A 26124-nucleotide genomic window follows, 5' to 3' on the forward strand; every position below is an offset into this window, starting at 1 on the left:
TCGAAATGCGAGTCTGGAAGGGGCGCGGCCACCGCGAGCGGACCACGCCCCTTCCGTGTTTCCGCTGGCCCGGAGACGGCACCGGGAAACTTTCCCAGAGTTCCTGGGGGCTGCAGCGGCAGGGGCGGGGAGGACGCCGGGCGACTGTCGATTGGATGAGGAGGCGGAGCCCAGGAGCACCGCCCCGTCCCCTAGCACCGCCTCAGACCCCCAAGACCCGGGCGGTGTCCAGCCCGGGCTCCGGGATCCGCGGCGGCCCCGGCTCGCAGTCCGCGGACGCGCGCTCGGCAGCGGCAGCGAGAGCCGCTTGCGTTCGGCTCTTAGCTCAGGCCAGGCCCCGGACCGACGGCCTCCGGAGCCGTGAGGGGGGGGGCGGTCCGGCCCCACGGGCCCCTCAAGCTTCGGGGCTTCGCGGTAGAGAGATGCGCCCCCATCCCCTGACGTTTTCGGCTCCCTGTGCAGAGGGCAGCTCCGGGACCACAGGTGCGCCCACGTACCCCTAGCAGCAGGGGCGCCTGGAGCCGGGGGCCCCGCCCCGACGCGCCGGGAGGGCGCAGCTCCCCGGCCCCCGGGGCGAGAAGGGGCTCTGGCGGCAGCGGCGGCGACCGCGCCGGGAAAAAGAGCTGGGCGGAGGGCGGGGTGGCTCGGAGGAGTGTCACGTGCAGGAAGCGGAAGCCCAGGCTCCCTTTGAGCTTTGTGCACCCTGCCTCGGACTCAGGCTCGGTGTCCCTCCCACTCGTGCCCCCGCCTGGCCCACCGGGATGGCCCCGCCGGGGGACCCGCGCCGCCTCTGCAGGCTGGTGCAGGAAGGCCGGCTGCGCGCTCTGCAGGAGGAGCTGCGGGCGGCCGGCGGCTGTCAGGGCCCGGCTGGGGACACGCTCCTCCACTGTGCCTCCCGTCACGGACGCCTGGACATCCTGGCCTACCTAGCCGAGACTTGTGGCATGGACATCGAGGCCGCCAACCGAGACTACAAGCGGCCTCTTCACGAGGCTGCCTCTATGGGCCACCGGAACTGCGTGGGCTACCTGTTGGACCGAGGGGCGGCGGTAGACTGCCTGAAGAAGGGCGACTGGTAGGTGGCGACGGTCCAGAAAAACACGCCTCCTCCCTAGTCCTGCAGAATCAGAATCGTGGCTTGTGTACCCCGTGGGTACACGAGGGGAGCTCTTCTCAGCATCCAGTTTTCACCCAACGGCAAGGTCTTATCGCCCCCAACCTTCTTGCTTAATGTGGTCAGATAGGGAATGGATTGTACCGGTAGTGATGTTCTTCTGGGGACGTCTAGCTAAATTCTTAGCTCACAGATTGCATTATTTTAACTGGTATTGTACAGACCATAGGAATATGACTGATACAGTGCAGGTGCAGATATAACACTATGTCGTTTTCACCTCTTGCCTTGCTGTAACAACTACTATCAACACAGTCCAGAAACTCTACCTCACACAAATTCAATCTCATTTGTTAGATTAGATTTATTTATTTAGGTGCTGGTACTGGGGTTTGAACAGGCCTAGGTGCTTTCCCCTAGCTTTTTTGCCCAAGGCCAGTGCTATACCTCTTCAGCTACATCTCTAGTTCTGTCTTTCTGCTGGTTAACTGGAGATAAGAGTTTCAAGATGGGCTGGGAATGTGGCTTAGTGTAGAGTGCTTGTCTAACATGTATGAAGTCCTGGGTTCGATTCCTCAGTACCACATAAACAGAAAAAGCCAGAAGTGGTGCTGTGGCTCAAGTGGTAGAGTGCTAGCCTTGAGTACAGAGAGGCTCAGGGACAGTGCCTAGGCCCTGAGTGTTAGCCTCAGGACTGGCAAAAAAGAAAAGAGTTTCAAGAATTTGTCTGCATACTGGATCCTCAGATCTCAGACTCCTGAGTAGCTAGGATTGAGCTACCTCTACCTGGCTGAAATTCTTTTTTTCATTGTGTCTGGTCTTTCTGAAGCTATGATTTCTTTTTAATGGTTACTTTTTTGTTTCTTTTCATTTTACTTATTTTTTATGTAGTACCAAGAATCAAACCCAGGGCCTCAGTCAGGCTAGACAAGCATGCTGTCACTAAGCCACATTCACTGGCCTGCTATGAACTTCTTAAGGCTTATTACATAGTGAAGCTTCTACTTCAAGTGATTCCTGATCTCATTACAATTAAAAAAAGAAAACAGGGGCTAGGAATGTAACTTACTATTATAGCCTTTGCCTAGTATGTATGAAGTTCTAGGTTTGATTCTCAACCTCACAAAAGAAGAAAAAAGTACAGAAGAGAATGGTATAAAGTTCATCTTCTCCACTATGGGAGAAAAGTAGACCTGGTCCTAGGTGGTTCTTATTAGTTCTGTCCCAGGTCACTACTCAGGTCTAGCTCTCAAGCAGTTTTGCTTCCCAGGTCCCCATCTACTTGTAGGTGACAATCATATTCCCCTTGTTATTTCTCCCAGTGTTCTTACATCATGCAGAGGATTTACCAGTCAAAGCTCTTTTCCTTCCTTCAAGACCACTGATCCTTCTAGGTTGTCCATCTGTGCCAAGGCTATATGCATTTCCTGAAGACTTGACCTCTCCCTTTTAATGTCTCAGCTTCCTTCCATCTGATGGCTTACACTGGTTGGCCTTAGGACTCCTCTGATGATGGCTTGCACAAGGAAGAATCTTGAGGTGATCCAGGCCCTCGTGGAACACGGTGCCAATCCACTCCTGAAGAACAAAGACGGCTGGAACAGTTTCCACATTGCCAGTCGAGAAGGCGACCCCCTTATCCTCCAGTACTTGCTCACTGTGAGCCCAGATGCCTGGAAGACAGAGAGCAAAATCAGAAGAACTCCTCTGCACACTGCAGGTACAGCCAGTAGCCTTAGGCAAACAGGTACAGATGTGCAGTCACTTCACTCAGCACTGCCTACATCATCCTGTTCAAGCTGCCTGCAGGGAAATGAAGGTTATGAGAAAATAGATGTAAGGAAAAAGAATGTTTTCTATAGATCATGTAACTGGCTAGGTGCCTTTCTTTTTCTTTCTTTTTTTTGTTGGTCGTGGGGCTTGAATTCTGGGCTTGGGCACTGTCCCTGCACTCTTCAGCTCAAGGTGAGTGCTCTACCGCTTGAACCATAGAACCACTTCCGGTTTTCTAATGGTTTATTCGAGATAAGAGTCTCACGGACTTCCCTGCCCGGGCTGGCTTTGAACCAATCCTCATATCTTAGCCTCCTGAGTAGCTAGGATTAGAGGCCCGAGCCACCGGTGCCTGGCTAGCTGCCTTTCTTATGTTAGTAAACTCTTCATGTGTATCCTTCTTACCTTCTATTAGTTAGATGGAAAACTGGTTCTGTTCCTCTCAAAGTCTTTGACCTTCAGTAGAAAACCTAGTCTGTCTCTTTTTTTTTTTTTTTGCTGGTCATGGGGCCTGAACTCTGGGTCTGGGCGCTGTCCCTCAGCTCTTCAGCTCAAGGCTAGCACTCTACCACTGGAACCACAGCGCTACTTCCGGCTTTTTCTGTTTATGTGGTGCTGAGGAATGGAACTCAGGGCCTCATGCTTGCAAGGCGTGCACTCTACCGCTGAGCTACCTTCCCAGCCCCCCTAGTCTGTCTCTTGAGCAAATGTCTTCATCAGCAATGATACCCATGATACATAATTACTGTAGGGATAAAGAGGTCATTATGTGAGTTCCTTCACACAATCCTTGGCACATGTAGGCCCAGAATAAATAGTTACTATTGTCTTAACAGTTTATACATTGTTACTGAAGGGGCTGGGAAGGTGGCTCAGTGGTAGAGTGCTTGCCTTGCATGCCTGAGGCCCTGGGTTCGATTCCTCAGCACCACATAAGCAAAAAGAAAAAAGCCGGAAGTAGCACTGTGGCTCAAGTGGTAGAGCACTAGCCTTGAGCTGAAGAGCTGAGGGACAGCGCCCAGACCCAGAGTTCAGGCCCCATGACCGGACCCAAAAAAAAAACAACAAGCATACATTGTTACTGAAGACAAGAAGAAAAAAAGAAAATATTTCCTTCATATTCTTAGTAATACCATGTTTTATGTCTAAATAAATACAAATGCTTATAGATACATTGGCCCCAGTGTCTAAATACAATTTAGCATACGGTTTTTATTTTTTAATTACTTTTAACTGTTATGCATCTGTAGATGATTTTAAATTAAGAAAAATGTAAAGTTGTTACAGTAAGAGTCTAGAACAAGAAATTTGAAATTTGGAAAGTAACCTTATCCTACTAGGAAGTGTGTTGAATTTAGTTTCTCTAGAACTTAATGCCTGCGATGTGATATAGTCTAGGTAAAACACATCCAGTTGTTTTCTAAACACAGTGGCACTTAGGGATGGAAGAATATCTTCCTAAACATTCCAAGTAAATGGAAAGACATTTCTCTAGCTTATTAATTATTTGGTCACCTTGCCCTTCACACAGATCTGGAGATACTTCCCTGGAGACATAGCACCCTATCATTTGCCCCAAATAAGTAGAAGACATCAAAACCTTTATTATTGAATATTATTTTTAGGAGAGGGACTCAATTTCTGGTTACTTTGTTAAGGATTAATACAGACAGTAAAATGTTTTTGTATTTTCTGGATGAAAGCTGACTGACCTTGGAGTTTTACAACACAAAACTGGGAAGATAAGTTTCAGACTAAAAGTTTGCCATGAAAGTGCTCATAGAGATAAAATGGAAGTGGAGCTGTGGCTCAAGTGGTACAGCGCTAGCCTTCAACAAAAGAGCTCAGAGACAGTGTCCAGGCCAGAGCTGAAGCCCAGACCTGCCAAAAAAAAAAAAAGAGAGAGAGAAATAATCAAGTATTGGCCGTGTATTCCTAAAGTAAAAACATCATTACCACTAATTGAGTTGAATTTTATTTTTAGGGGCAGTAAAAGTATACCAAATTTAAGTATTCCTGTAAGTCATAACTAGAAGACTGAGGCAGAAGGGAGAGAACCAGGAGGAAAGAACTTTATTTATTTTTGTGGTGCCAGGATCAAACTCAGGGCTTTATGCATGTCAGGCAAACATTCTCCCATTGAGCTACATCCCCAGCCAAGAAACATTTTGAGTATACAGTATACCTAAACGTTCTAATTTTCAACTCTCTTCTCCCAGCAATGCATGGCTGTTTAGAAGCAGTAAAGGTACTTCTTAAGAGGTAAGAGCAAAGCAATAAATTGGGGAGAAATATTTATTAGACATTTTAACAAGAGGTTAATACTGTTTTTACTTGAAGAGGATCACAGACTGGCAGCAGTACAGACTGAACAAGCTCTGTAAGACTTACCAACATTGCAAGGAATTGCAGTATCCCAAAGGGAGCATATAACTGAGTATACCTTGGAGTCAGAATCTCAGCACCAGCAATATTGAAGGTGCCACTTGAAGGGGAGAATGAGAGTTAATTGCCAATAGGAGACATGGGAAAGTATGGTATATCTGAGAAACAGGAAGTTCAGAATATGCTGAAGCCTGGACAATGTGGACACTGTAGACCATGTGAGAAAGTTCAGATTTTATTCTAAGCATTTAAGATGCTATTGAAGGATTTTCAGACAACAGTTTCCCAAAATTGTCAATCCTTAGGCAGAATGGATTGGGGGATGGGGTGAGCAGGAGGTTCCATGATCTATTTGGTGCAGTGAGAAAGACAAAAATGATGGTAGGGGGCTGGGAACATGGCTTAGTGATAGAGTGCTCAACTAGCATGCACAAAGCCCTGGGTTTGATTCCTCAGTACCACATACACAGAAAAAGCTAGAAGTGGTGCAGTGGCTCAAGTGGTAAAGTGCTAGCCTTGAGCAAAAGAAGCTCAGGGAGAGTGCCCAGGCCCTGAGTTCAAGCCCCAGGACTGGCAAAAAAAAAAAAAAAAAATTGATAGTAGCTGGACACAAAGATGTCTAGGGATGAAGAGGGGGATTTGGAGGTAATTTTGAAAGTGGAGCCAATGGGGCAAGATGAGTAACTTGTTAAAGGAGATGAGAAGGGCTAGAGATCCAGCTCAGTGGTAGAACACTTGGCAGCATATGCAGGGCCCTAGCATCTCTAGCATAGCAACAAATTAAACAGATGAAAGGAATGAGGAGTAGGGAACATCAAAGATGACTTTAGGATATGGTGTCAGAGCCACTTGCTGAGAAATGGAACACTGGAAGAGCAGCAGGTGGAGGAGAAAGATGATAATTTTACTTTAGGTAATGTTGAGTGTTGTGTGCCTGTGAAATATGGGGCTCAGGCAGGCAGTTCAAGACACAGGTGGGCCCAGATATAAATGTGGGGGTCAGCAACAGAGATGATAATTTGAAAAGATAACCTGAGGAGACAACATATGGTTAGAGAAGACAGTTTGAAGGTAATACTCTCAGTTCTGTAATTCTGGGTTTGGGCTTTAGGTGCCAGTATGAACCAGACTGCAGAGACAATTGTGGCGTCACCCCATTTATGGATGCAATTCAATGTGGTCATGTGGAAGTAGCCAGGCTACTCCTTAAAAAACATCAGGTATCAAAATTTATTCCTTGATTCTTCTTACAATTTTTAGATTATAGGATAAACAGCACACTTTATTTCCTGGGTCCTAAGTATCTGTATTTCCAGCTATAAAATAAAGAGAAGTTGAGTTTCTTCAGATGGCTCCTAGAAGTATTAAATAATGTAATCTACTTAGAGCAGTTAGCAAATTAAGTATTCTAGAAATAGCTCCTTATTATTATTATTTTTAGGTATTTAAAAGAGCTAGGTGGTGCATGCCTGTAATCCTAGCTACTCAGGAGGCTGAGATATGAGGATCACAGTTCAAAGCCAGCCCAGGCATGAAAGTCCTTGAGACTCATATCTCCAATAAACCACTAGAAAACCCGAAGTAGCGCTGTGGCTCAAGTGGTAGAGCGCTTGCCTTGAGCTGAAGAGTGCAGGGACAGTGCCCAAGCCCAGAGCTCAAGCCCCATGACCAATAAATAAATAAATAAATAAATAAATAAATAAATAATCAGAGCAAGCTTATTTAAAAGGGAAAGAAAAGCAAGGAAAAGCAGTCAATTTCACTGACTCTGTGGAGAGAGGTCCCAAAGATCCATGTTCTAAGACATACTAGTCCTTTGATGGCATCGGAGGCCCCTGGAAGCACTTTTGGCACTGTAGCCAGGAGTACTGACTCATCCGGTTCTTTTTCCTTTCATTTCTTTCTTTCAAATCTTTAAGTAGTTTTACAAGGAGTATACTATTCATCAAAGCAGTTTGAGCATAATACATCATAATCAATGTCACTGGATTCATCCATTTTTTTTTTTTTGTTAGAGTCCTTAGAGAAATAGACAGAAGCTCCACATCCTCTGCCCAGAGGAAGGTACAGCCAGCCAGGTGTATGGGCCCAGGTTTTTCTGCTTCTTCTGATTTTTGCCCCTCCCATCTACAAGGCTTGCTCTTCAGCTGAGGACAGCCTGGGGGCCCAGGCTCTGCACAGGGCAGCTGTCACAGGGCAGGATGAAGCCATCCGCTTCCTGGTGTCTGATCTTGGCATTGATGTAGATGTGAGAGCAACCACAACCCACCACACAGCACTTCATTATGCGGCCAAGGTTGGTATTTTCTCATGACAATGTCCCTACCTTACTTTGACTTGCGTTATTCCATTGATGGATGGCTCTGTAATCCTGTTTTGTTTTGTCAGTTGTGGGGCTTGAACTCAGGGCCTGAAGGCTGTCTCTGAGCTCTTTTGCTCAAGGCTAGTGCTCTACCACGTTGAGCCACAGCTTACTTCTGGTTTTCTGGTGGTTAATTGGAGATAAGAGTCTCATAGACTTTCCTGGCCCGGCTGGCTTTGAACTGTGGTCCTCAGATCTCAGCCTCCTGAGTAAGTAGGATTACAGGCATGAGCCACTGGCCCTCAGCTATAATCCTGGTTTTTATGGCTTCATTTCGGTGAATGGTAATTGTCCATATACTTGAAATAATCATGAATCTGAAGTCGTTAATCCCTTTAAAAGGAAACTAAAAAGAAAGAAATTAAGAAATAAAGAAGTACCCTTTATATTCTTGGGCTTTATGTCACACTACTAACATTTTTGTTTTCAGGAATCATTTAAAGCCATACATGTCTGTTGTATGAAACTCCTAGATCTCTATACTTATGCAGCATTTAGAAGTTAAGATCTCTTTAAATGGGAGAAGGGAATGGCATTCATTGGTCTCTCCCTGTCACATTGAAGACAAAATGTTCAACTAGAAAGGAAGCTGTTGTCAGTGCCTGCAGTCTCCCATATTACTGATCCATTACTTAGTTGTCCCATGCTTGATTTTCTAGCAGTGATTATTTTTAAATCATCTACACTCTTCTGTCCTATTTTCCCCTCATGAGAAGGTAGGGAGGTGCGTAAGGATGGGCTGAGATGCCACAAGGGGAGACAGGCTTGTGTTTTCTCCAGTCTTCAGGGAAGACTGAACATCAAGCTTTGATTTTGGTTTCACCAAAAAATATATATATATATATATATATATAATTGCTTCATAATACTAGCTGCAGTAGGATTCTCTCTTTTTTTTGGGGGGGGGGGTCCGGTTGTGGGGCCTGAACTCTGGGCCTGGGCGCTGTCCCTCAGCTCTTCAGCTCAAGGCTAGCGCTCTACCACTTGAGCCACAGCGCCACTTCCGGCTTTTTTCTTTTTGCTTATGTGGTGCTGAGGAATCAAACCCAGGGCCTCAAGTATGCAAAGCAAGCGCTCTACCACTGAGCCACCTTCCCAGCCCCTAGGATTCTCTTTTATAAGAGGTTATGTAGTCTTTGGTCATCTATATCTACCCTACAGATTTTAATTAGATAAATATTGGTCTGGAAAATTTTGGAATTGTAGTTCTGTATAAATCACAAAATTTATACAGCTTATATTGATAGATTAGGTCACTAATGTGGCATATAAAGTTGATCATCTAAATCCTAGTAATGAAATGTGACCAAGATATTTAATGATGGATGCCTTATTAAGAGTGATACAAGTCATTACCCTTTAGCTATACAATTTAGGTTTTTTAGTTGACTATTTTAGAATAAGTGCCTAATATGATTAGAGTTTGTTTAAAGGTTTGTGTTATCATCACAGTAATAATGAATTTATTTCAACACTCAGGAAGGACACACAAGTACACTTGAGACTCTCCTATCCTTGGGTGCTGACATCAATGTTAAAGATGAACGAAATCGATCAGGTATTGAATGTGTGAACAACTCACCAAGTTTCATATTTGGGGCTGAGAGTATAGCCTAGTGGAGAGTGCTTACCTACCATGCACAAAACCTGGGTGCCATCTCCAGAACTCAGAAGGCTAAGGCAGGAGAATCCCAAGTTCAAGCCTACCCTGGGTTACATAGCAAGACCTTGTCTCAAAAAAAGAAAAGAAGCCAGGCGCTGGTGGCTTATGCCTGTAATCCTAGCTACTCAGGAGGCTGAGAGCTGAAGATCACAGTTCAAAACCAGCCTGGGCAGGAAAGTCCGCGGGACTCTTTATCGCCAATAAGCCACTAGAAAACGGGAAGTGGCGCTGTGGCTCAAGTGGTAGAGTGCTTGCCTTAAGCTGAAGAGCTGAGGGACAGCGCCTAGGCCCAGAGTTCAAGCCCCACAATCAACAAAAAAGAAAAGAAAACATTGGTGCTAATATTATTCTTAAGTATCTCAACAGCTTTTTCTTTCTTTCTTGGCCAGACCTGGGGCTCGAACTCAAGGCCTCAGCACAGTGCCTGAGCTTCTTTTGCTCAAGGCTAGCACTCTACCACTCTTAGCAACAGTGCCACTTACAGCTTTTTCTGTTTATGTGGTACTAAGGAATTGGAACCCAGGGCTTCATGCGTGCTAGACAAGCACTCTACCACTAAGCCACATTCCCAGCCCTTGACAGCTTTTTCTTAAAATAACTTTTTCTGTATTTGCCAAGTTGGAGAACTAATGCTATTACCTTGACAATGGTGATGACTATCGGCTTAATTACTACTGTTAAGTCATAAAATCACTTACTTCCCTTCTTTTTACAGTACTGGGAATTAAACTCAGGGCCATGTGCTTGCTAGGTAGATGTTGTACTACTTGAGCCATACCCCTACTCTTTAGCTTTTAGTTTGTTTTTCAGATAAGACCTTGAAGTAACTTGGCTGGGACTGGTCCACCTATTTCTGCCTCCTGAACAGCTGGAACCATAAGCATGCATCCCCACATCTGACTTATTTTTGAGATAGTTTCTCACTTCACTTTGCCCTGGCTGGATTCAAATTGCAACCTTAGGCTGTGTACTCCAGCGGTTGTGTTCTAAGCTAATGTCATTCTTGCCTCTCTCAGCCCTGCATCTAGCCTGTGCAGGTCAGCACTTGGCTTGTGCCCAGTTTCTCCTGCGGTCTGGGCTGAAGGATTCTGAAGACATAACGGGCACCCTGGCTCTGCAACTCACACAGAGAGCGGACATCCTCCAAGGCTTTTACCCCTGCGCTACGACCTAAGTAGGTTTCTACACGGAGCCAATAAAATGCAAGGCAATTTCTACTCTGCTTCTTTTCTTCAGTCATTAACAGATTCGATGAAAGCAGTCAGCAGCCAGTGTTTCCATCCCCCTCCCCTGCCACCTCACCTGCTCCTCTGTACACACCTCTCCCACTACAAACGTGAATGACGGGGAATCTGGATTCCCACTGTGTTATAGAATCCCCCAGCAGGGTCATGATCCCTCCACATCTCACTTTTTCTAACTATAAATTACAGTAGGAATAATTATTAGGAAGTGAATCTCAGGTATCCTTCCAGAAGTATGTAACATGCATAAATGTTCCATCATTTTCTCTGAATTGCAAAATATAGTTATTCATCTAAGTCAGTCTTTTAAGATTGGAATGCATCAATCCTAATGATTTAATCCTTTTTTGTTCATCATAATCCAGCCAATACTTATTGCACACTCACCTGATCCTCAGCCTGTGCTGGCCTTGGAAAATAGCAAGAATTTCCAGTTTCTCTTGATTATTCCCCCATGTCAGCAGATTCCTATTCCTAACTCCCAAATAATTAGGATTGAGGTAGAAATTCAATCCTGTCTCATGACCTCTCTGGGCTGATTGGAGATGTGATTATTTGGTTGCTTCAGAGATAGCTGAACCTTTGAGTGTGGAGATGATGCGTACATGCAAGTGAGCCAAAAATCAGCCCAAAGCTACCCTCACAACAAACATAAAGCACTTTCTGTCTTTATTTTTCTCTTTTTAAGACAAGTCTATGTAACTCAGGCTGGCCTGAACTTGCATTCCACCTGCCTCTGTTTCCCAAGTGTTAGGATGGCAGGCACTGGCCACCACAGTCAACAGTTTCTTTTTTTTTTGGGGTGGGGGGTCCTGTCATGGGGCCTGAACTCTGGGCCTGGGTGCTGTCCCTCAGCTCTTCAACTCAAGGCTAGCGCTCAACCACTTGAGCCACAGTGCCACTTCCGGCTTTTTTCCTTTTGCTTATGAGGAATCAAACCCAGGGCCTCAGGCATGCAAGGATAGCGCTCTACCACTGAGCCACCTTCCCAGCTCTTCTTTCTTTCTTTTTATTTTTTGGCCAGTTCTGGGGCTTGAACTCAAGGCCTGAGCACTGTCCCTGACCTTTATGCTCAAGGCTAGGACTCTACCACTTAACCACAGTGCCTCTTCTGGCTTTTTCTGTTTATGTGGTACTGAGGAATTGAACTCAGGGCTTCATGCATGCTAGACAAGCACTCTACCACTAAGCCACATTCCTAGCCCCACAACAGTTTATTTGCAGTCCCTTGTATGCACAAAAGTTCCTGTGTGTCCCTTTGCTCTGTCCTTACAAACTAGCCAATGACTGTGTCACACTTGTTTCCTGGTAATTCCAGATCCCACATACTTATGTGACATAAACCTTAGCTTCTGGAGGCCATTGCTGAAATGACTCAACAGCCAGAGGCAGCATGGTTATAATGACAGCATTAATTGTAGCAAAGAAAGTGCTGATAATGTGTAATAATATACTTCTGTAATAATATATTGAAGTGCTGTGCACAATGATGATAATTACTGTTATTCCTTCACTTTTCTAATTACAGTTACTTTCCCTTCTTTGGCTGCTGAAGCTCTCATATTCTTGTCCCAGACCATAACTGCAGCAGTCCCTTAATGACTCCTCCTGCTTCTAGACCTGTCCTCAAGTCCCTGCATGCAGCAGTCCAGAACTCTGGCCAGTTTAACCAAGGGATTGCCTATGGTGGCTCATTGTACCTGCCCTCCTCAAGAGTGGACCACACTTTCATTAGGACTTCTGGCCCTCAGCTGTTCCTAAAAGCACACCCTGACCACATGAACACATTAGTAATTAAGCTTAATCAGGGTATAAGTTGCTAGAAAGAGATACAAATAGGTAAGCACTGCAAAAACTTGAAGGTAGCTAGAATGTGATATAGGGGAAAGATTTATGAGATATGAAGAGAAACCAGAGTATTAGAATGTGATACATTAAAACTACCCACATAAAATTATATGTAAAAAATATTTATAGAGCTAAATGGAAAAGGGATTGCAGAATAGAAATGAAAAAAACTTCAGGTTAACAGGAGTTCAGGTTTGGAGAAAAGGGATGAGCAGCCACTGAATTTGGGTGTTGCTAGGATTTACCAGCAGGTGGCAGACCAGAAAAGGCCTGTTCTCCCAGACTTGTTTTACGAGGCTATGGTGAAACATAGAAGATACAAGAAGTATTAGAGGAGAAAACAAACCGAACCCTGGTGGAGTCCCTCTAAATGCATAAAATGCATATGGTTAAAATGCTCAAGCAAATTCAACGTTTTTACAAACTTTGTGAACTTTACTTTTAAATCACTGCTACATGCTTCTTTATATAACCGTTTATGTTCTTTTGTATAGATGTTGGGGTGTGGTTTTCTCGTCTTTGTGGTAATGGTGATCAAACCCAGGATTTCATACATGCCAGGCAAGTACTCTACCACTGAGCTATAGCCCCAGTTCCCATCTTAAAAAAAGACAACATAGCTTTGTTTCTTAAGGATGTAAAGCTTTGTCAAATTTGACTGCAAGCCAGGGCAAAGGGATAGGGACTGAACAATGGGTCTTGGGTTTGATCACTAGCAGGCCAGAGGCTAAGTGAATGCTTGAGAGGCCACAGAGGCCATGGAAGTGCTTGAGCTCACTAGTACTCCTCCTTTTGAGTGTTCAAATGATACCAAAAGGAAAGAATTTGGGCCTAGAATACATGTCAGTAATGGAATACTTGCCTAGCATGTTCAAGACCCTGGGTTCTGGGGTTCTGTCCCTACCATGAGAGAGCTAGGTGGGGAGGTGGGTAGATGGATAGACAGGACATAGAAGAGTAATCTGTTTCAGAGGGTAAGTGCATGATGTTTATAGATGGGAAGAAATAAAAGTGACAAGAGAGGTTCACGATGGAGCCAGAATCTTCAGCAGGTCAGGAGAAAGAGGAGTCAGGAGGCGTTGGGATGGCGGTGCAGCTCCACATGCAAAAGGAATATTTCCTGCTCAGAGGCATTAAAAAGGGGGAGGGGGCAGTGAAGATAAAAAGGTTAAGGCAGAATGCACATCCATACATGACTGAATGTCAGTGTGGGAGCGGTTAGTGACATGCATATTGCATTTTCTATAATGCTGACTAGTAATATGAACTTGTATTTGATAGTCTGTATGCTTGTATAACCAGCAACCTGAAAAAGGGGTCAAAGTTAAGTTAGAAAGAGTGGTAGAGTTTTGTTGAGATAACAAAACTAGTAAGCTAAAGTGTAGCCTGTGGCATTAGCTAGGGCAGTGAGGATTTGCTGGGTATTTGTGACTAAGCCCAACAGAGAGAATGTGCAGAATCTTGTCTCCTCAGCCATCCCCGAGAAAAGTGATTGACAATAAGGAGGACAGGCTGAGCATTCCTTAGAAAAGCACTGCATGATTATACCTGTCAGTACCCTACTTCTGCCACTGTGCGTTTTCAGGCCTCAGCACATCAGCCTAGCTGTCTCTACAGGCATCTAACCCAGCAGGATACTTTCCAAGAGCTGCAACCACTTTCCCTCCAGTTCTATAAATCTCAGAATATCCTCAAGGACAGGGTAACACAGAAGCATTTGAAACACAAGTTTCACATGCATCATAGTTCACTCTCATATGGAGTTGGTACTGTCTCTGAGATCTTCCAAGTAAGGAAAGGCCAGCATAGCTTTGCCAATATGAGCTCTGGATTCAAACCTTAGCTTTTTCACTTAATAATCATGTAGCTTTGGGAAATGTAGCTCACTGTCTCCAAGCCTCATCTAATTCACCTCAGAAATGAAAATATGTTGGGCGACTGTGGTTCACACCTGTAGTCCTAGCTATTCAGGAGGCTGAGATCTGAGGATTGTGGTTCAAAGCCAGCCCGGGCAAGAAAGTCTGAGACTCTTACCTCCAGTTAATCACAGAAAAAGCCAGAAGTGGCACTGTAGCTGAAGTGGTAAAGCGCTAGCCTTGAGCAAAAGAAACCCAGGGACAGTGCCCAGACTCAGAGTTCTAGACCACAACCAGCTTAAAAAAAAAGGAAGGAAGGAACGAGAAAGAGAGAGAAGAAAGAAAGAGAAGGAAAGAGTGAGTCACCTAAAGTAAGGTACCTGCCACAGGGGATTACATGTTCACTCAAGTCCATGAGAGCCTACTGTGTGCCAGGAACACAGACACCAATGAAATAAGTAGTGTATCATGTGGTCATAAGTGCTAGGAGGAACATAAAATGGAGAAGGGGACAGGAAGCACCAAGGAATGGATTTGCCAGAGACATCTCAGCAGAGAATGTGTAAGCTCCAAGAGAACATTCCAGACAGAGCTAACAGTGGCTGCCCAAGCTCTAGGGAAGCTGTGTCTGCCATACTGAGGAGAAAGAAGGAAGCCAGCCAGTGTGGCAGAAATGAGTAAGCAGGGAGAGGGTGGCAGATGAGGTCAGAGCCAGATGACACAGGCCCTTATGGGACATTAGGAGGTTTGAAGATTAAATCTGACCTGATTTTTAGAGCATTATTCTGAGTATTGAACAGAACCAAAGAAACTAGTTAGGAGGCCACTGAGAGATGGGGCAGCAGTATGGACCAGGATGAAGGGGCGGAGGGTCAGGATTCTGAGATGGTTTCAAAGTAGAACCAACAGAATTTACTAAGGAGTTGGACGTGGGGTGAATGGATAGCAAGATCAAACATCTGAGCCTGTGCAAATGGGAGCAGCATTGCCTCCTTTGGGAGGTGGGTGTAAGAAAGGTTGGGAGTCTAGACTGGATGCTGGTCCAGTATGGACTTTCCAGGAGACGTCCAGGAGTTGTCCTGGAGGCAGCAGGAGAGCCCTCGAGAGGTTGGCAGGAGGTGCCGTGCGTGTGCAGACAGATGGTGTGAGGTGGCTGAGATCACCCAAGAGAAAGAGAAGAGAAGCAGCTCTGCAATTGAGTCCTGGCTACTGCAGCGTAGACCTCAAGGATCAGAAAGAATCAGACAAGGAGGTGGTAGGAAGTGGGTGTGATCTGCATGAGTAAGGAGGAGGCCAGAGCTCCTGGCCTGACCCCTGGGGCTTCCACAGGACTATGTTGTGGAAGTAATGGGCTAACAGTGTGATTGGAGTAGCTTCAAATGAATGAGAAGCCAGGACCCAAATAATGAAGCCATGCAGAGACAGAGACAGAGAGAGACAGAAAGACAGGGAAAGAGGGAGAGAGAGAGAGAAGAGAGTGGCATTTTCTTTTATTTTCTTAGGTGCCTATACTGGGGATTGACCTCAGGGCCTCCAGTTCTTGCTTGGTTTTTTGTTTTTCCCAGATTTTTTTCACTCACAGTTGGTGTTCTACCATTTGAACCATGCCTTCATTGTTGGCTAATTGAAAATATTAGTCTCAAGATCTGCCTACCCAGACTGGCTTTGAATGTGGATCCTCCTAGATCTCAGCCTCCTGAGTAGCTAAGATTTATAGGTACATACCACAAGCACACAGCTTGGTATTTTCTTTTCTATGTTTTGTTTTGTTTTTGGTGCTGGTTCTAGGGCTTGAACTTAAGGCCCGGGTGCTGTCCCTGAACTTGATCCAGGCTAACGCTCTACCACCGTTTGAACTACAGCTCTACTTCTGGCTTTTTAAGCCAGGGCTGGCTGCAGTCCTCAGAGCTGGGCTCTGGTGGCTCATACCTGTAATCCTAGCTACTCAAGAGTCTGAGATCTGGGGATTATGGTTCAAAGCCAGCCCAGGCAGGAAAGTCCATAAGACTCTCATCTCCAGTAAACTACTCAGAAGAAGCCAGAAGTGGTGCTGTGGCTCAAGTGGTAGAGCACTAGCCTTGAGCACCAAAAGTCTCAAGGACAGTGCCAGGCCCTGAATTCAAGGCCCAAGACTGGAAAAAGAAAATGCACACACACACACAAAAACCCTGCAGGGGCTGGGAAGTTGGCTCAGTGGTAGAGTGCTTGCCTTGCATGCATAAGGCCCTGGGTTCGATTCCTCAGTACCCCATAAGCAGAAAAAAGCTGGAAGTGGCGCTGTGGCTCAAGTGGTAGGGTGCTAGCCTTGAGCTGAAGAGCTGAGGAACAGTGTCCAGGCCCATAGTTCAGCCCCCATGACAAAAAAAAAAAAAAAAGAGAGAGAAAAGACAAAACAAAAACCCTGCAATCCTTAGATCTCAGCCTTCTGAGTAGCCAGGATTACAGATATGAGCCACCATGCCCAGCTTCCAAACTGGTATTTTCTCTAATGAAGCAGCTTCTTTAGTTTGCTGAGAGACAGAAATGGCACTCTGTCACTATCATGACCATATCCTGTTAATTTTGTTTCCACACAGGAGCTCTAATAGGTCCATGTTTTTCCCAAACCACTGCCATCATACAAGTTCCAGACACTGCCCTCTTCTTCCCATACTAAGGCTGTAGAGCAAATTTGACTCCAAAATCTAACAGTGTGAAACGGCTATTGATAAAGCTTATGGATTCTGTGGTCATGAATTCACAGCATGGATGGCTCTTCTCTGCTCCCCAGTGATGGGGGCCTTGGCTAGAAGACCTGAAAGCTGAAATCACGCAGGTGCCTAGAGGTTGCTGTTGCTGTTGCTTGGCAACCTCATTTCCCCTTCACATGGGCAATGTTGCTGGGGGAGAGGGGGGTACGCGAAGGTGGGCAGGGAAGGAGGGTCTCACCATCTGACTGTAACAGTACAAAAGCAATATTGTAGGCCAGGCACCAGTGGCTCACACCTCACATCCCCAGCTGCTCAGGAGGCTGATATCTGAGGACTGTGGCTTAAAGCCAGCCTGGACAAATTGAGAGCATCTTATTGCCTATTAACCAGTAAAACACTAGAAGTGTGGCTCAAGTGGGAGAGCATTAGCCTTAAGTGGAAAAATCCAGACAACAATGCAGCACCAGTCTTGTGCAGAAAAAGCCAAGCAACAATGCAAAGCCCTGAGTTCAAATCCCAGCATCTGTGTGCGAGCACACGCGCACACACACACACAAAGCCACATTGCCTTTCATAATGTATCTGAAAGTCATACAGCATCTTTCCCCCTCATTCCATTTGTGAATGTAGTTGAAAGAGTGCTACTTAGGTTCAAAGGGACTAGATGGACTCCATCTCATAGTGGAGTCTTCTATATTCTGGAAGGATTTATGGGACAGGAAATCCAGTGTGAGCACCTCTCAGACATTTCTCTTGTCTGAACTGTAACATCTTCCAAACTGGTCTTACTACTTCTGCTTTCGTAATTCCCTTCATGCTCCATGCAACCCTGACAGCAACCTGGGAAGGCTGACAGTGGACGGTGCCCCTCCCCTCTCAGACTTCTTCCTTGAGGTAAGTCCAGCCTCATTACTAGAGGCACAGGAAGGAGTGCCCTGCTGTCCCTCCATCCAAGCAGTGAGGCCTCCCCCTGCCCCCTCCTCAAACCTCACTCACACAACACAGGCCTTTCACTTCCTCAAACACAACAGACCACATCTTCTTCCTGGAAAATTCTCAGTATGTCGTGTGGTTTGCTTCTGTTGCCTTCTGGTCCCAGCTTCATAAACTTAATTCCTGAGAGGAGCATCCTTTGTCACTTTTTAAGACATGAGAGTTTCTCACATGGTTTATCTTAACAAAGATGAGCAACTTGCCAGGGACAATGGCTCAACCTGTCTTCCTAGCTACTCAGAAGCCAGCCCAGGCAGGAAAGTCCATGAGACTTATCTCCATTTAACCACCAAAAAGTTGGAAGTGGAGGTGTGGCTCAAGTGGTAGAGCACCAACTGTGAACCAAACAACAGCAACAACAACAAACCTTCAGGGACAGCATCTAGACCCTGAGTACAAACCCCAGGATTATCATAAAAAGAAAAAAAGATAAGTGAATAAGTGCAATTACTCTTGCAATCTCTGCTCTGAAACCAGTCACTATTCTGTCAGATCCAATTAAAGTATGAACCAGCCTTTCCTCCTGAAATAAAAGGATATGAAACTAAGAAAGGAGAGAGAATGAGAGAAGATTGGCTAGCAGAAGACAATTACTACTTAGGCAGACAAAAACAGGATGGAGATTTCTCATTTGTACTTAACAGGAAAGAGAAGCTTGTTGTCAGAGCAGCTGCTCTTTGCATGTAGAACATAACAAATAAAGCTGAAAAAAAAGTGTAAATATAGTTTTGTATGTGCAAGCCCCAATTTTAACACAAATTCCAACAGATTTTAGCTACATCAAAAAGATGTGGCTAAATGAGACACCAGTGGCTCATGCCTGTAATCCTAGCTACTCAGAAGGCTGAGACCTAAGGATCATCGTTTGAAACCAGCCTGGAAAGTCCGTGAGACACGTATCTCAAATAAACCAATCAAAAGCCAGAAGTGGAGCTGCAGCTCAAGTGGTAGAGCACCAAGCTTGAGCAAAAAATCTCAGGGACAGCACCCAGACCCTGAGTTCAACTCTCAGTACTGGCATTTACACAGACAAAAAACATACCAAAATGTAGCTAAAAGAGGTGATGTGGTGATCTTTTTTCTTTTTTTTTTTTTTCCTCGGGGCTTGAACTCAGGGCCTGGGCACTGTCCCTGAGCTCTTTTATTCAAGGCTAGTACTCTACTACCTTGAGCCACAGCATCACTTCTGGTTTTTGAGTGATTAATTGGAAATAAGAGTCTCGTGGAGACTTTTCTGGCCCAGGCTGGCTTCAAACTATGATCTTCAGATCTCAGTCTTCTGAATAGCTAGGATTAAAGGTGTGAGCCACTTCAAGCAAAGGTTTTTTGTTTTTGGTACTAGGGATAAAACCCAGGACATTGTTCTTGCTATGCAAGCACTTTGCCTCTGAGCTACATAATGGCTTTGTTAAATCATTATGTCATTTGGGAGGAACGGTTATTTGGGAAGAATGGCATCTCTATTAACTGGTTTATTAGTAGGGATTGGCTTACTGAATGTTAGATGTAGCATACAACTCCTAAATTTTGAGTCCAACATTTGTTTACCTTGGTCAGATCCCCAGTGTCTGAATCAGTTTCTTTATCTGTGCAATGGATTCAGTAATATCTATAGTGTGATATCTATAGCATTAGAAGAACCAACATATACTAAATACCTATGCAGAACCTGGCTAAAATGGAACCTCAAATAGAAGTGTCCTTGATCAAACAGATTATACAGTATCAGTTCAGGAACTGGGAAGAGCTGGTGCTCAGAATAAGGGGCCTTTAAACGCGGCAGGCAGGAAAGGTGGGAATGAAGGGGGGGAGAGGGAGCTTGAGGGCTGAGGACATGCTGGCCTCACCTAACCAGCCTGGCTTGCAGCCACGTAGGCCAAAACATTGTGCCGAAACCCTGCCAAGGCCACTGCAGCTGATGAGACCTTCCGGGATGGGATGTGGGGCTTGAACTCCGGGAAGTCCATGTCCTTATTGGGTTTGGCCAACTGTCTACACCAGTCCTCAATGGGGTTCCAGGAGAGCAAGGGCATGAGGACCCTGAGGTGGGCCCCAGGCTCTCCCCTTCTCCCTCAGACATGACCCAAGTGAGCTGCAATACAGAAATCAATCTACTAGCAAAGAAAAATCGACTTTCTATCTGCTTTATCCCTACAACAATGGTGCTTTTGTTCGTGTCCAGTAAATTTATGGCCTCTGGGGAGACTGCTCAGGCCTATCGTGAGCAGGCCCAGAACATGCAGCCTTTTGATAATGGCCTTTTATCCCAGACTGTAAATCAAAGTAACAAGAATGCCTAGGATGGCTCTAGCAAATACAACCAACCCTTGGAGGGCTGACCTTGAAATGGAGAGCCACTCCGGGGAGAGACACGAGTCTTCTTGTACATCCCAAAGAGACAGGAACTCCAGGAGCCCCCACACAGGGGTCCCTTGCTCCAGTGGCTCAGGTGGCCCCTGCCTCCCCAGGAATCCTTCCAGAGTATTCACCCACTAACCCGTCGCCACACATAGTACTCAGATCAGGCTGTGCCCAGCTCTAAGCTACGACATAATGTGCAGAATAGTAAGTAGCTTGCAGCCTGGGCCTTGCCCTGAGTGACTCCGTTTTATAAAACAGCAGCTCTGTTCCAGTCTGAGTGAAAATGCTGAGGAAGAGCAACTCTGCATCTGTTGTACAGCCATTCAGCACAGACTAATAATGTTTACACAATAAAATACTGCCATCTATGAATTTACCCAATTAAATCAGGACTACTCAGACACATGGGTGTATTAACACTATTGGGAAAAAAAACAGGCCCATGAGCTACTTTTTTCTTCCTTATATTTTGTGGACCAGGGGGATAGGGTTCAAACTTTCTACGCAGATGCTCTACCACATTAGCCACGCCCTTCCCAGCCTTGTGAGCTGAAAGGCACAATCTGCCATCAAGCGTGTTTTCACAGATCTACTACTATGGGAGGTGGGGGGAGAAGCAAGCTCCTCAAAGCTGCATCTGGGACATTTTACCCACACATTTACCTACAATTCGTTGGTGTTGGGATGAGCAAAACCTTTGGAGAACTAGAACTCCAGGAAGCTCTGTCTGTGTATGACAGGACTAGAAGCACAGGATGTACAGAGCAGAAAGCTGGGAGCTCATGTCATACCAGACTGGTAAAAATTCTTTTCCCCTTCATTTTGGAGACAGGATTTCACTATGTAGCTTAGCCTGGTTAGAAATCACAAGAGAGGAGAGAGGAGAGGAGAGAGGAGGAGGAAGAGGATGGAAGGGGAGAGAGGTGAGAGAGGGAGGGAGAGGGAAGAAACGGGAGGGAGAGGGAGGAAGTGTGATCAAAGTTTCCAGGCCACAACCCAATGCACATAGTTCTTCTTAGGCTGCCTTCTTGCTGCACCAACCAGTAAGACAAAGGTAATGAGGCCAAACCTGTGGGCTCAGCCTCCCTCACAGATGTAAACCACACTGACAGCTTTCCAATGGGAATGGTTTCTTTGAAGTGACAAAGCTGAAGTAATTCTCTGCATCTAAATTACAACCTTCAAAGCATAAAGCCTGCCTTCATAAAAGCACGCAGCCCTGGCAAGGCTCCAGAAGGAGAGAAATTTAATTATCTATAAGATAATAGTTAATGATACAAGATATTTTGGTAGGTAGCAGTTTCCTAACACCCCAAATGAGTGAGGGAAATTCTGTGAGGTCTCTCAACCTCCAGTTCTAAATGGTCTGAAGACTCCAGCACAGAGAGAAGAACTTTGGACAGCAACACTCTACATGCCAGTGAACCATCGTCGCAATTGTCACCATCACCACCATCATCCCACTGTACATCATCACAAAATCCCCAGATGATAAACAAGTCTAAGTGTGAGAATGACCACAATAAAAACTTTTCTGTCCACAGATGTTTGCAATAGACTTCCAGGATTATCTTTGACATTTCTAGCCCATCAGTCCTTTCTCAAGTTCTTTGCACTTCCTAGCATGTGGGGAGCCTCTTATTCTTAGGTGCCCACTGGAGAAGCCAGAGGTGCCCCTCTGGCCACAGAAAAGCAGAAGAGCCAGGAGTCCCCACTGCCAGGATCATGGGATGGGGGGAGGTTCTCCCCACCAGGGTGGTCAAGGTGATTGAGCAGACACATCTTGTATGAGTCTTCTACCTACATTTAGTTCTTGTGTTATGTGGCTTGCTTTTACATCTATATTTTGTGCTAGCCCTTAAATTTCAACTCTCTGGGCTAAGAAACACAAAAGACATGTCTTTTTTTCTTTTTGTTAGTTGTGGGGCTTGAACTCAGGGCCTGGGTGCTGTCCCTGAGCCTCTTTGTGCTCAAGTTTACCTCTCTAGCACTTGAGCCACAGCACCACTTCCAGTTTTTGAGTGGTTAATTGGATAAGAATCTCATGGGGACTTTTCTGCCCCAGCTGGCTTTAAACTGCAATCCTCAGAACTCAAGCTTCCTAAGTAGCTAGGATTACAGGTGTGAGCCATTAGCACCTGGCACCTTTTTCTTTTGAGGTGGTCACTTCAAACTTGAAATCCTTTTGCCTCAGCTTCCAAATGCTGGGATTACACCATACCTGGTTTAAGTCTATTATGTTTAACCATCTGCTTTTTATCTGAGTCCCTCACTTTTTAACCGCTGAAGCTCCTTTTCTATTGTCTTTGAACTTGTGAGTTAGCATCTTAAAAAAAATTCCTTTAATGGCATTGTTGAAGAGGATCAAGAAAAGAGTGGGAATGTGTTCAATTTGAATGTGTTCAATTTGCAAAATGTTCTCTGAAAATCAACCCTTTGTATCATTATTTCCTGCAATTGTCTCTTCCTCCATAATACCCCCCTCCCCGAATCAATGTCTTTTCTGTTCAACATGTATTCAAACGTTAAGTATAATTTGAACAAGGGCTAACATGCACATACCTTTATATTTTTAAATAATGATATAGGAGAACAAACATTCTCACTTGACTGCTAGACTTTTTCTTAGCCCTCATATTGTTACCTTTTAGCATAAGGCTTTTGATTGTTGCAAGAAGTCTTACTGCACTTCACATTTTACTTGACATTCCCTGAGGAGGGAAAAATGGGCAACTCTCTGCCACTGTATATTATAATTTCATAAGCATTTCTGTATAGTGTATCTTCTTGTGTGTGTACACATGCACACAGGCCAGTACTGGCGGCTTGAACTCAGGACCTGATACACTCAACTTGGCTTTTTCCACTCAAGATTTTTACTCCACATGAGCCACATCTCTATTTCTGGCTTTTTGGTGATTAAGTAGAAATAAGTGTCTCACAGGCTTTTCTGTCCAGGCTGGCTTTGAGTCTGAACTCAAGGCCTGGGCACTGTCCCTGAGCTTCTTTTGCTCAAGGCTAGCAGCTCTACCACTTGAGCCACAGTGCCACTTCCAGCTTTTTCTGTTTATGTGGTACTAAAGACTCCAACCAGGGCTTCATGCATGCTAAGCAAGCATTTTACCACTAAGCCACATTCCCAGCCCTGGAGGACATACATTTTAAAATCAGGTATTTTTACTTAAAATCCTTATAGTGAAAAATTGGAGGTTTAAAAACAAAAGTTCATGTTGCTGGGGCTTTTTTTAGGTGCTTTGAATCAAACCCAGGGCATCATACATGCTAAGTAAGTCCTCTACACTGTGCTAGAACCCAACTCCAAAATTTTTTTTAAGGGTATAGAGATAACTTAAGTGTATCTCAACATTTCAGCTAAACCATGTAGGAGCCAGAGTACATGGAGTTGGGCTAGAAAAACCTCATGACTAGGATTAAGGAAATGTAATTGACACCTACTACTTATCTGTCCACTCCTCTTTTCTGGGAATGGGCCAGCACTGGCATAGGTGTGGATTCCTGGCAGCCATATCTCTGCCATGTGATCCCACGTTCTGGTTATAATTCATTGGCTCCAGCTGGGCCAATGAGATTTGTCTTCTGGGAATTTGATAAGGAATTTTAGAAATGGTGGTAATCTAATTCAGTGGTTTTCAACTGAAGTAAATGTTGTCAACCAGAGATCCTGCAATGTCTGAAGGAATTCTGACTACCACAACTAGTGAGGTGCATGAGGTGGGTGCAGGTACCCAGCGTGTAGTCTAAGTATCATACAAGGTACAGAACAGACTGCACAGAAAAGAACGACTTAACTTTGTATGGCAGCTGTGTTAGGTTGACAGACTGCTCTAGATTTGAGTATTTAGAGATAATGCCCTCCAAAGTTAACCATATTCAGCTTGCCTCTGTGAAGATGGACTCTCTTGGGCTTTTCTGCTTGGGCTGACCAGGAACCAGGATCTTCCCAAGCTCAGCTTTCTGCAAAGCTTGGGGTGACAAGGACTTGGAGGGCGGGGGATGTTTTGTAAAGTTTTTCCATGGGCTGACCTCAAAACATGACCCGCCTGTCCCCTAACTTGTTTTACACGTAGGTGCTAGAGTGAGTATAAGCTTTTTCAAGAACAGAGGGATATAGGACATGCCTGCAGCCTGTTTATCAGATTTTTTGTATATCAGAACACCAGGCCAACCTGCTTTGTTACTATCCCTGAGCCCCACCCATTACTACCAACTCCCAGTCCTTATATACAAAGCATTCCATAGAGCTGCAGCTAATCACACACTTGCACTTGCAACTGATTTCTGCCATGAGATGTATTTTCTATAACACATCATGAGTCTGGAGACTACACCATGTAGAAAGTCAATTAAAGTTGTAAATTCCTATAAAGTCACTAGAAATAGCCTTCCCTATTCCCGGCCCCCCCAACTCCCCAGCCCCCATACCAGCACAGGGTTTGAACTCAGGGCCTTGATATCCTTTTGATTTTTTCACTCATAGTTGGCATTCTGTCACTTGAGCCATACCTCCAAGTTCTGACTTTTTGTTGGTTAATCAGAGATAAAGTCCTGCATATTTGTCTGTTTGGGCTTGCTTTCAACCACAATCCTCAGCTCTCAGTCTTCTATACAGTTAGGAATGTAGATGTGAGCAACTGGGAGCTCAGCAGAAAAAGCCTTTTTGATACTCAACTTCTTCCGGGAATTTATCTTTTTCTTTACCAGATACCATATATGTTGTTCTAGATTAGCTATGATTATAGCTAATCTCCTAGCCTCCAAGCCCACAGTGTTAAACATCAGCCAGGACTTCAGTGCCCCATCTTGGCTGACCAGCCCCATTGAGTCTTCAGACAACTGCAGCCTCAGCCACTGACAAAAATTTCCTAATAAACCTAAGCAGTTCCCACCCAGCTGACCCATTCAACAAGCTAATCTTACCTGGTTGTCTTAAACCCGTCTATTTTAAAGATATAATATTATTGTTATTATTAAGGTATTTACAGAGGGGTTACTAATTTATAAGTCAGGTAATAAGCACATTTCTTTTTTGGACAATGTCACCCTTTCCTTCATTTGCCCCATTACCACTGTTTATTTTTAAGCTCCTGAAGTTGGGGATGGTTTGTGTACAGCAATGAAATCAGAGCAGACAAGGGACAAAGATGGTATAATAAAGAATGACATCTAGAATTCTGTCTGAGCAAAAGACGTAACCAGTCACTGCTAAAATGGAGAATGGGAAAAGAGGAAGAGTTGTTAGGGGTGGGCATAGACAAATGATGCATCATCTTAGGAAATACATATATTTGGAGCTATATAAGATTATTTTTCATAGATAGCCTATTATTTCTTTTTTCTAGAGCATTAGCAGGAAATTTGAAAAGATACCAAGTCTCGAAGACTTTTTGAAACAGTAATTATAGTATCTTAGGAGAAAGGACCTACTTCTCAAGTGTCTGGAAGAATTGGGACTGATTCTACCACATTTAGTCTTCGTTGACTTCTGAGTCATTTATTCTTTCCTCAAATATTTGCTCATCATCTACCAGGTGCTCAGCACTCTTCTGAGTGCTAGGAGCATTGACTATGAACAAAACAGATGATATCCCTGCCCTAGTTGGCAAAGAACAAGTGAAGAAAATAATAAGCAAATTGATAAGGCAGTGAAAAGAACTAGCAGAGTGCTGTAGCAATGGCTGAGGGGAAATAGAAAGAATTAACTCTGTAAAGAGGTGCAGGGGGGAAGTGACCCTTGGCAGTTAAGGAGCTGGTAAGAGTACAAAGGCCATTGGGTAGTTAAAGGTTGATCAGATTCTAGGAACTGAGAAACTACGG

At 44.8% G+C, this 26124-nt stretch overlaps 1 protein-coding gene across 2 annotated transcripts; it reads left to right on the plus strand.

Annotated features, from left to right (window-relative positions):
- The first annotated feature begins 558 nt into the window (after positions 1-558).
- Positions 559-10514, plus strand: Ankrd16 (ankyrin repeat domain 16). 2 transcript variants are annotated; one of them, XM_042685886.1, is made up of 7 exons: positions 559-1075; positions 2614-2834; positions 5107-5149; positions 6384-6492; positions 7407-7568; positions 9114-9192; positions 10314-10514. In XM_042685886.1, exons 1-7 carry the CDS (start codon positions 762-764, stop codon positions 10469-10471), a joined length of 1086 nt encoding a protein of 361 aa, XP_042541820.1. In that variant the 5' UTR covers positions 559-761; the 3' UTR covers positions 10472-10514. The 2 variants fall into 2 exon arrangements, with proteins under 2 accessions (XP_042541820.1, XP_042541821.1); XM_042685887.1 differs by having other exon boundaries at positions 1007-1075; positions 2576-2834.
- Positions 10515-26124: the final 15610 nt, after the last annotated feature.

The sequence above is a fragment of the Dipodomys spectabilis genome, unplaced genomic scaffold (assembly GCF_019054845.1).
Source record: "Dipodomys spectabilis isolate Male_0828 unplaced genomic scaffold, ASM1905484v1 ptg000096l, whole genome shotgun sequence".
Lineage (NCBI taxonomy): Eukaryota > Metazoa > Chordata > Mammalia > Rodentia > Heteromyidae > Dipodomys > Dipodomys spectabilis.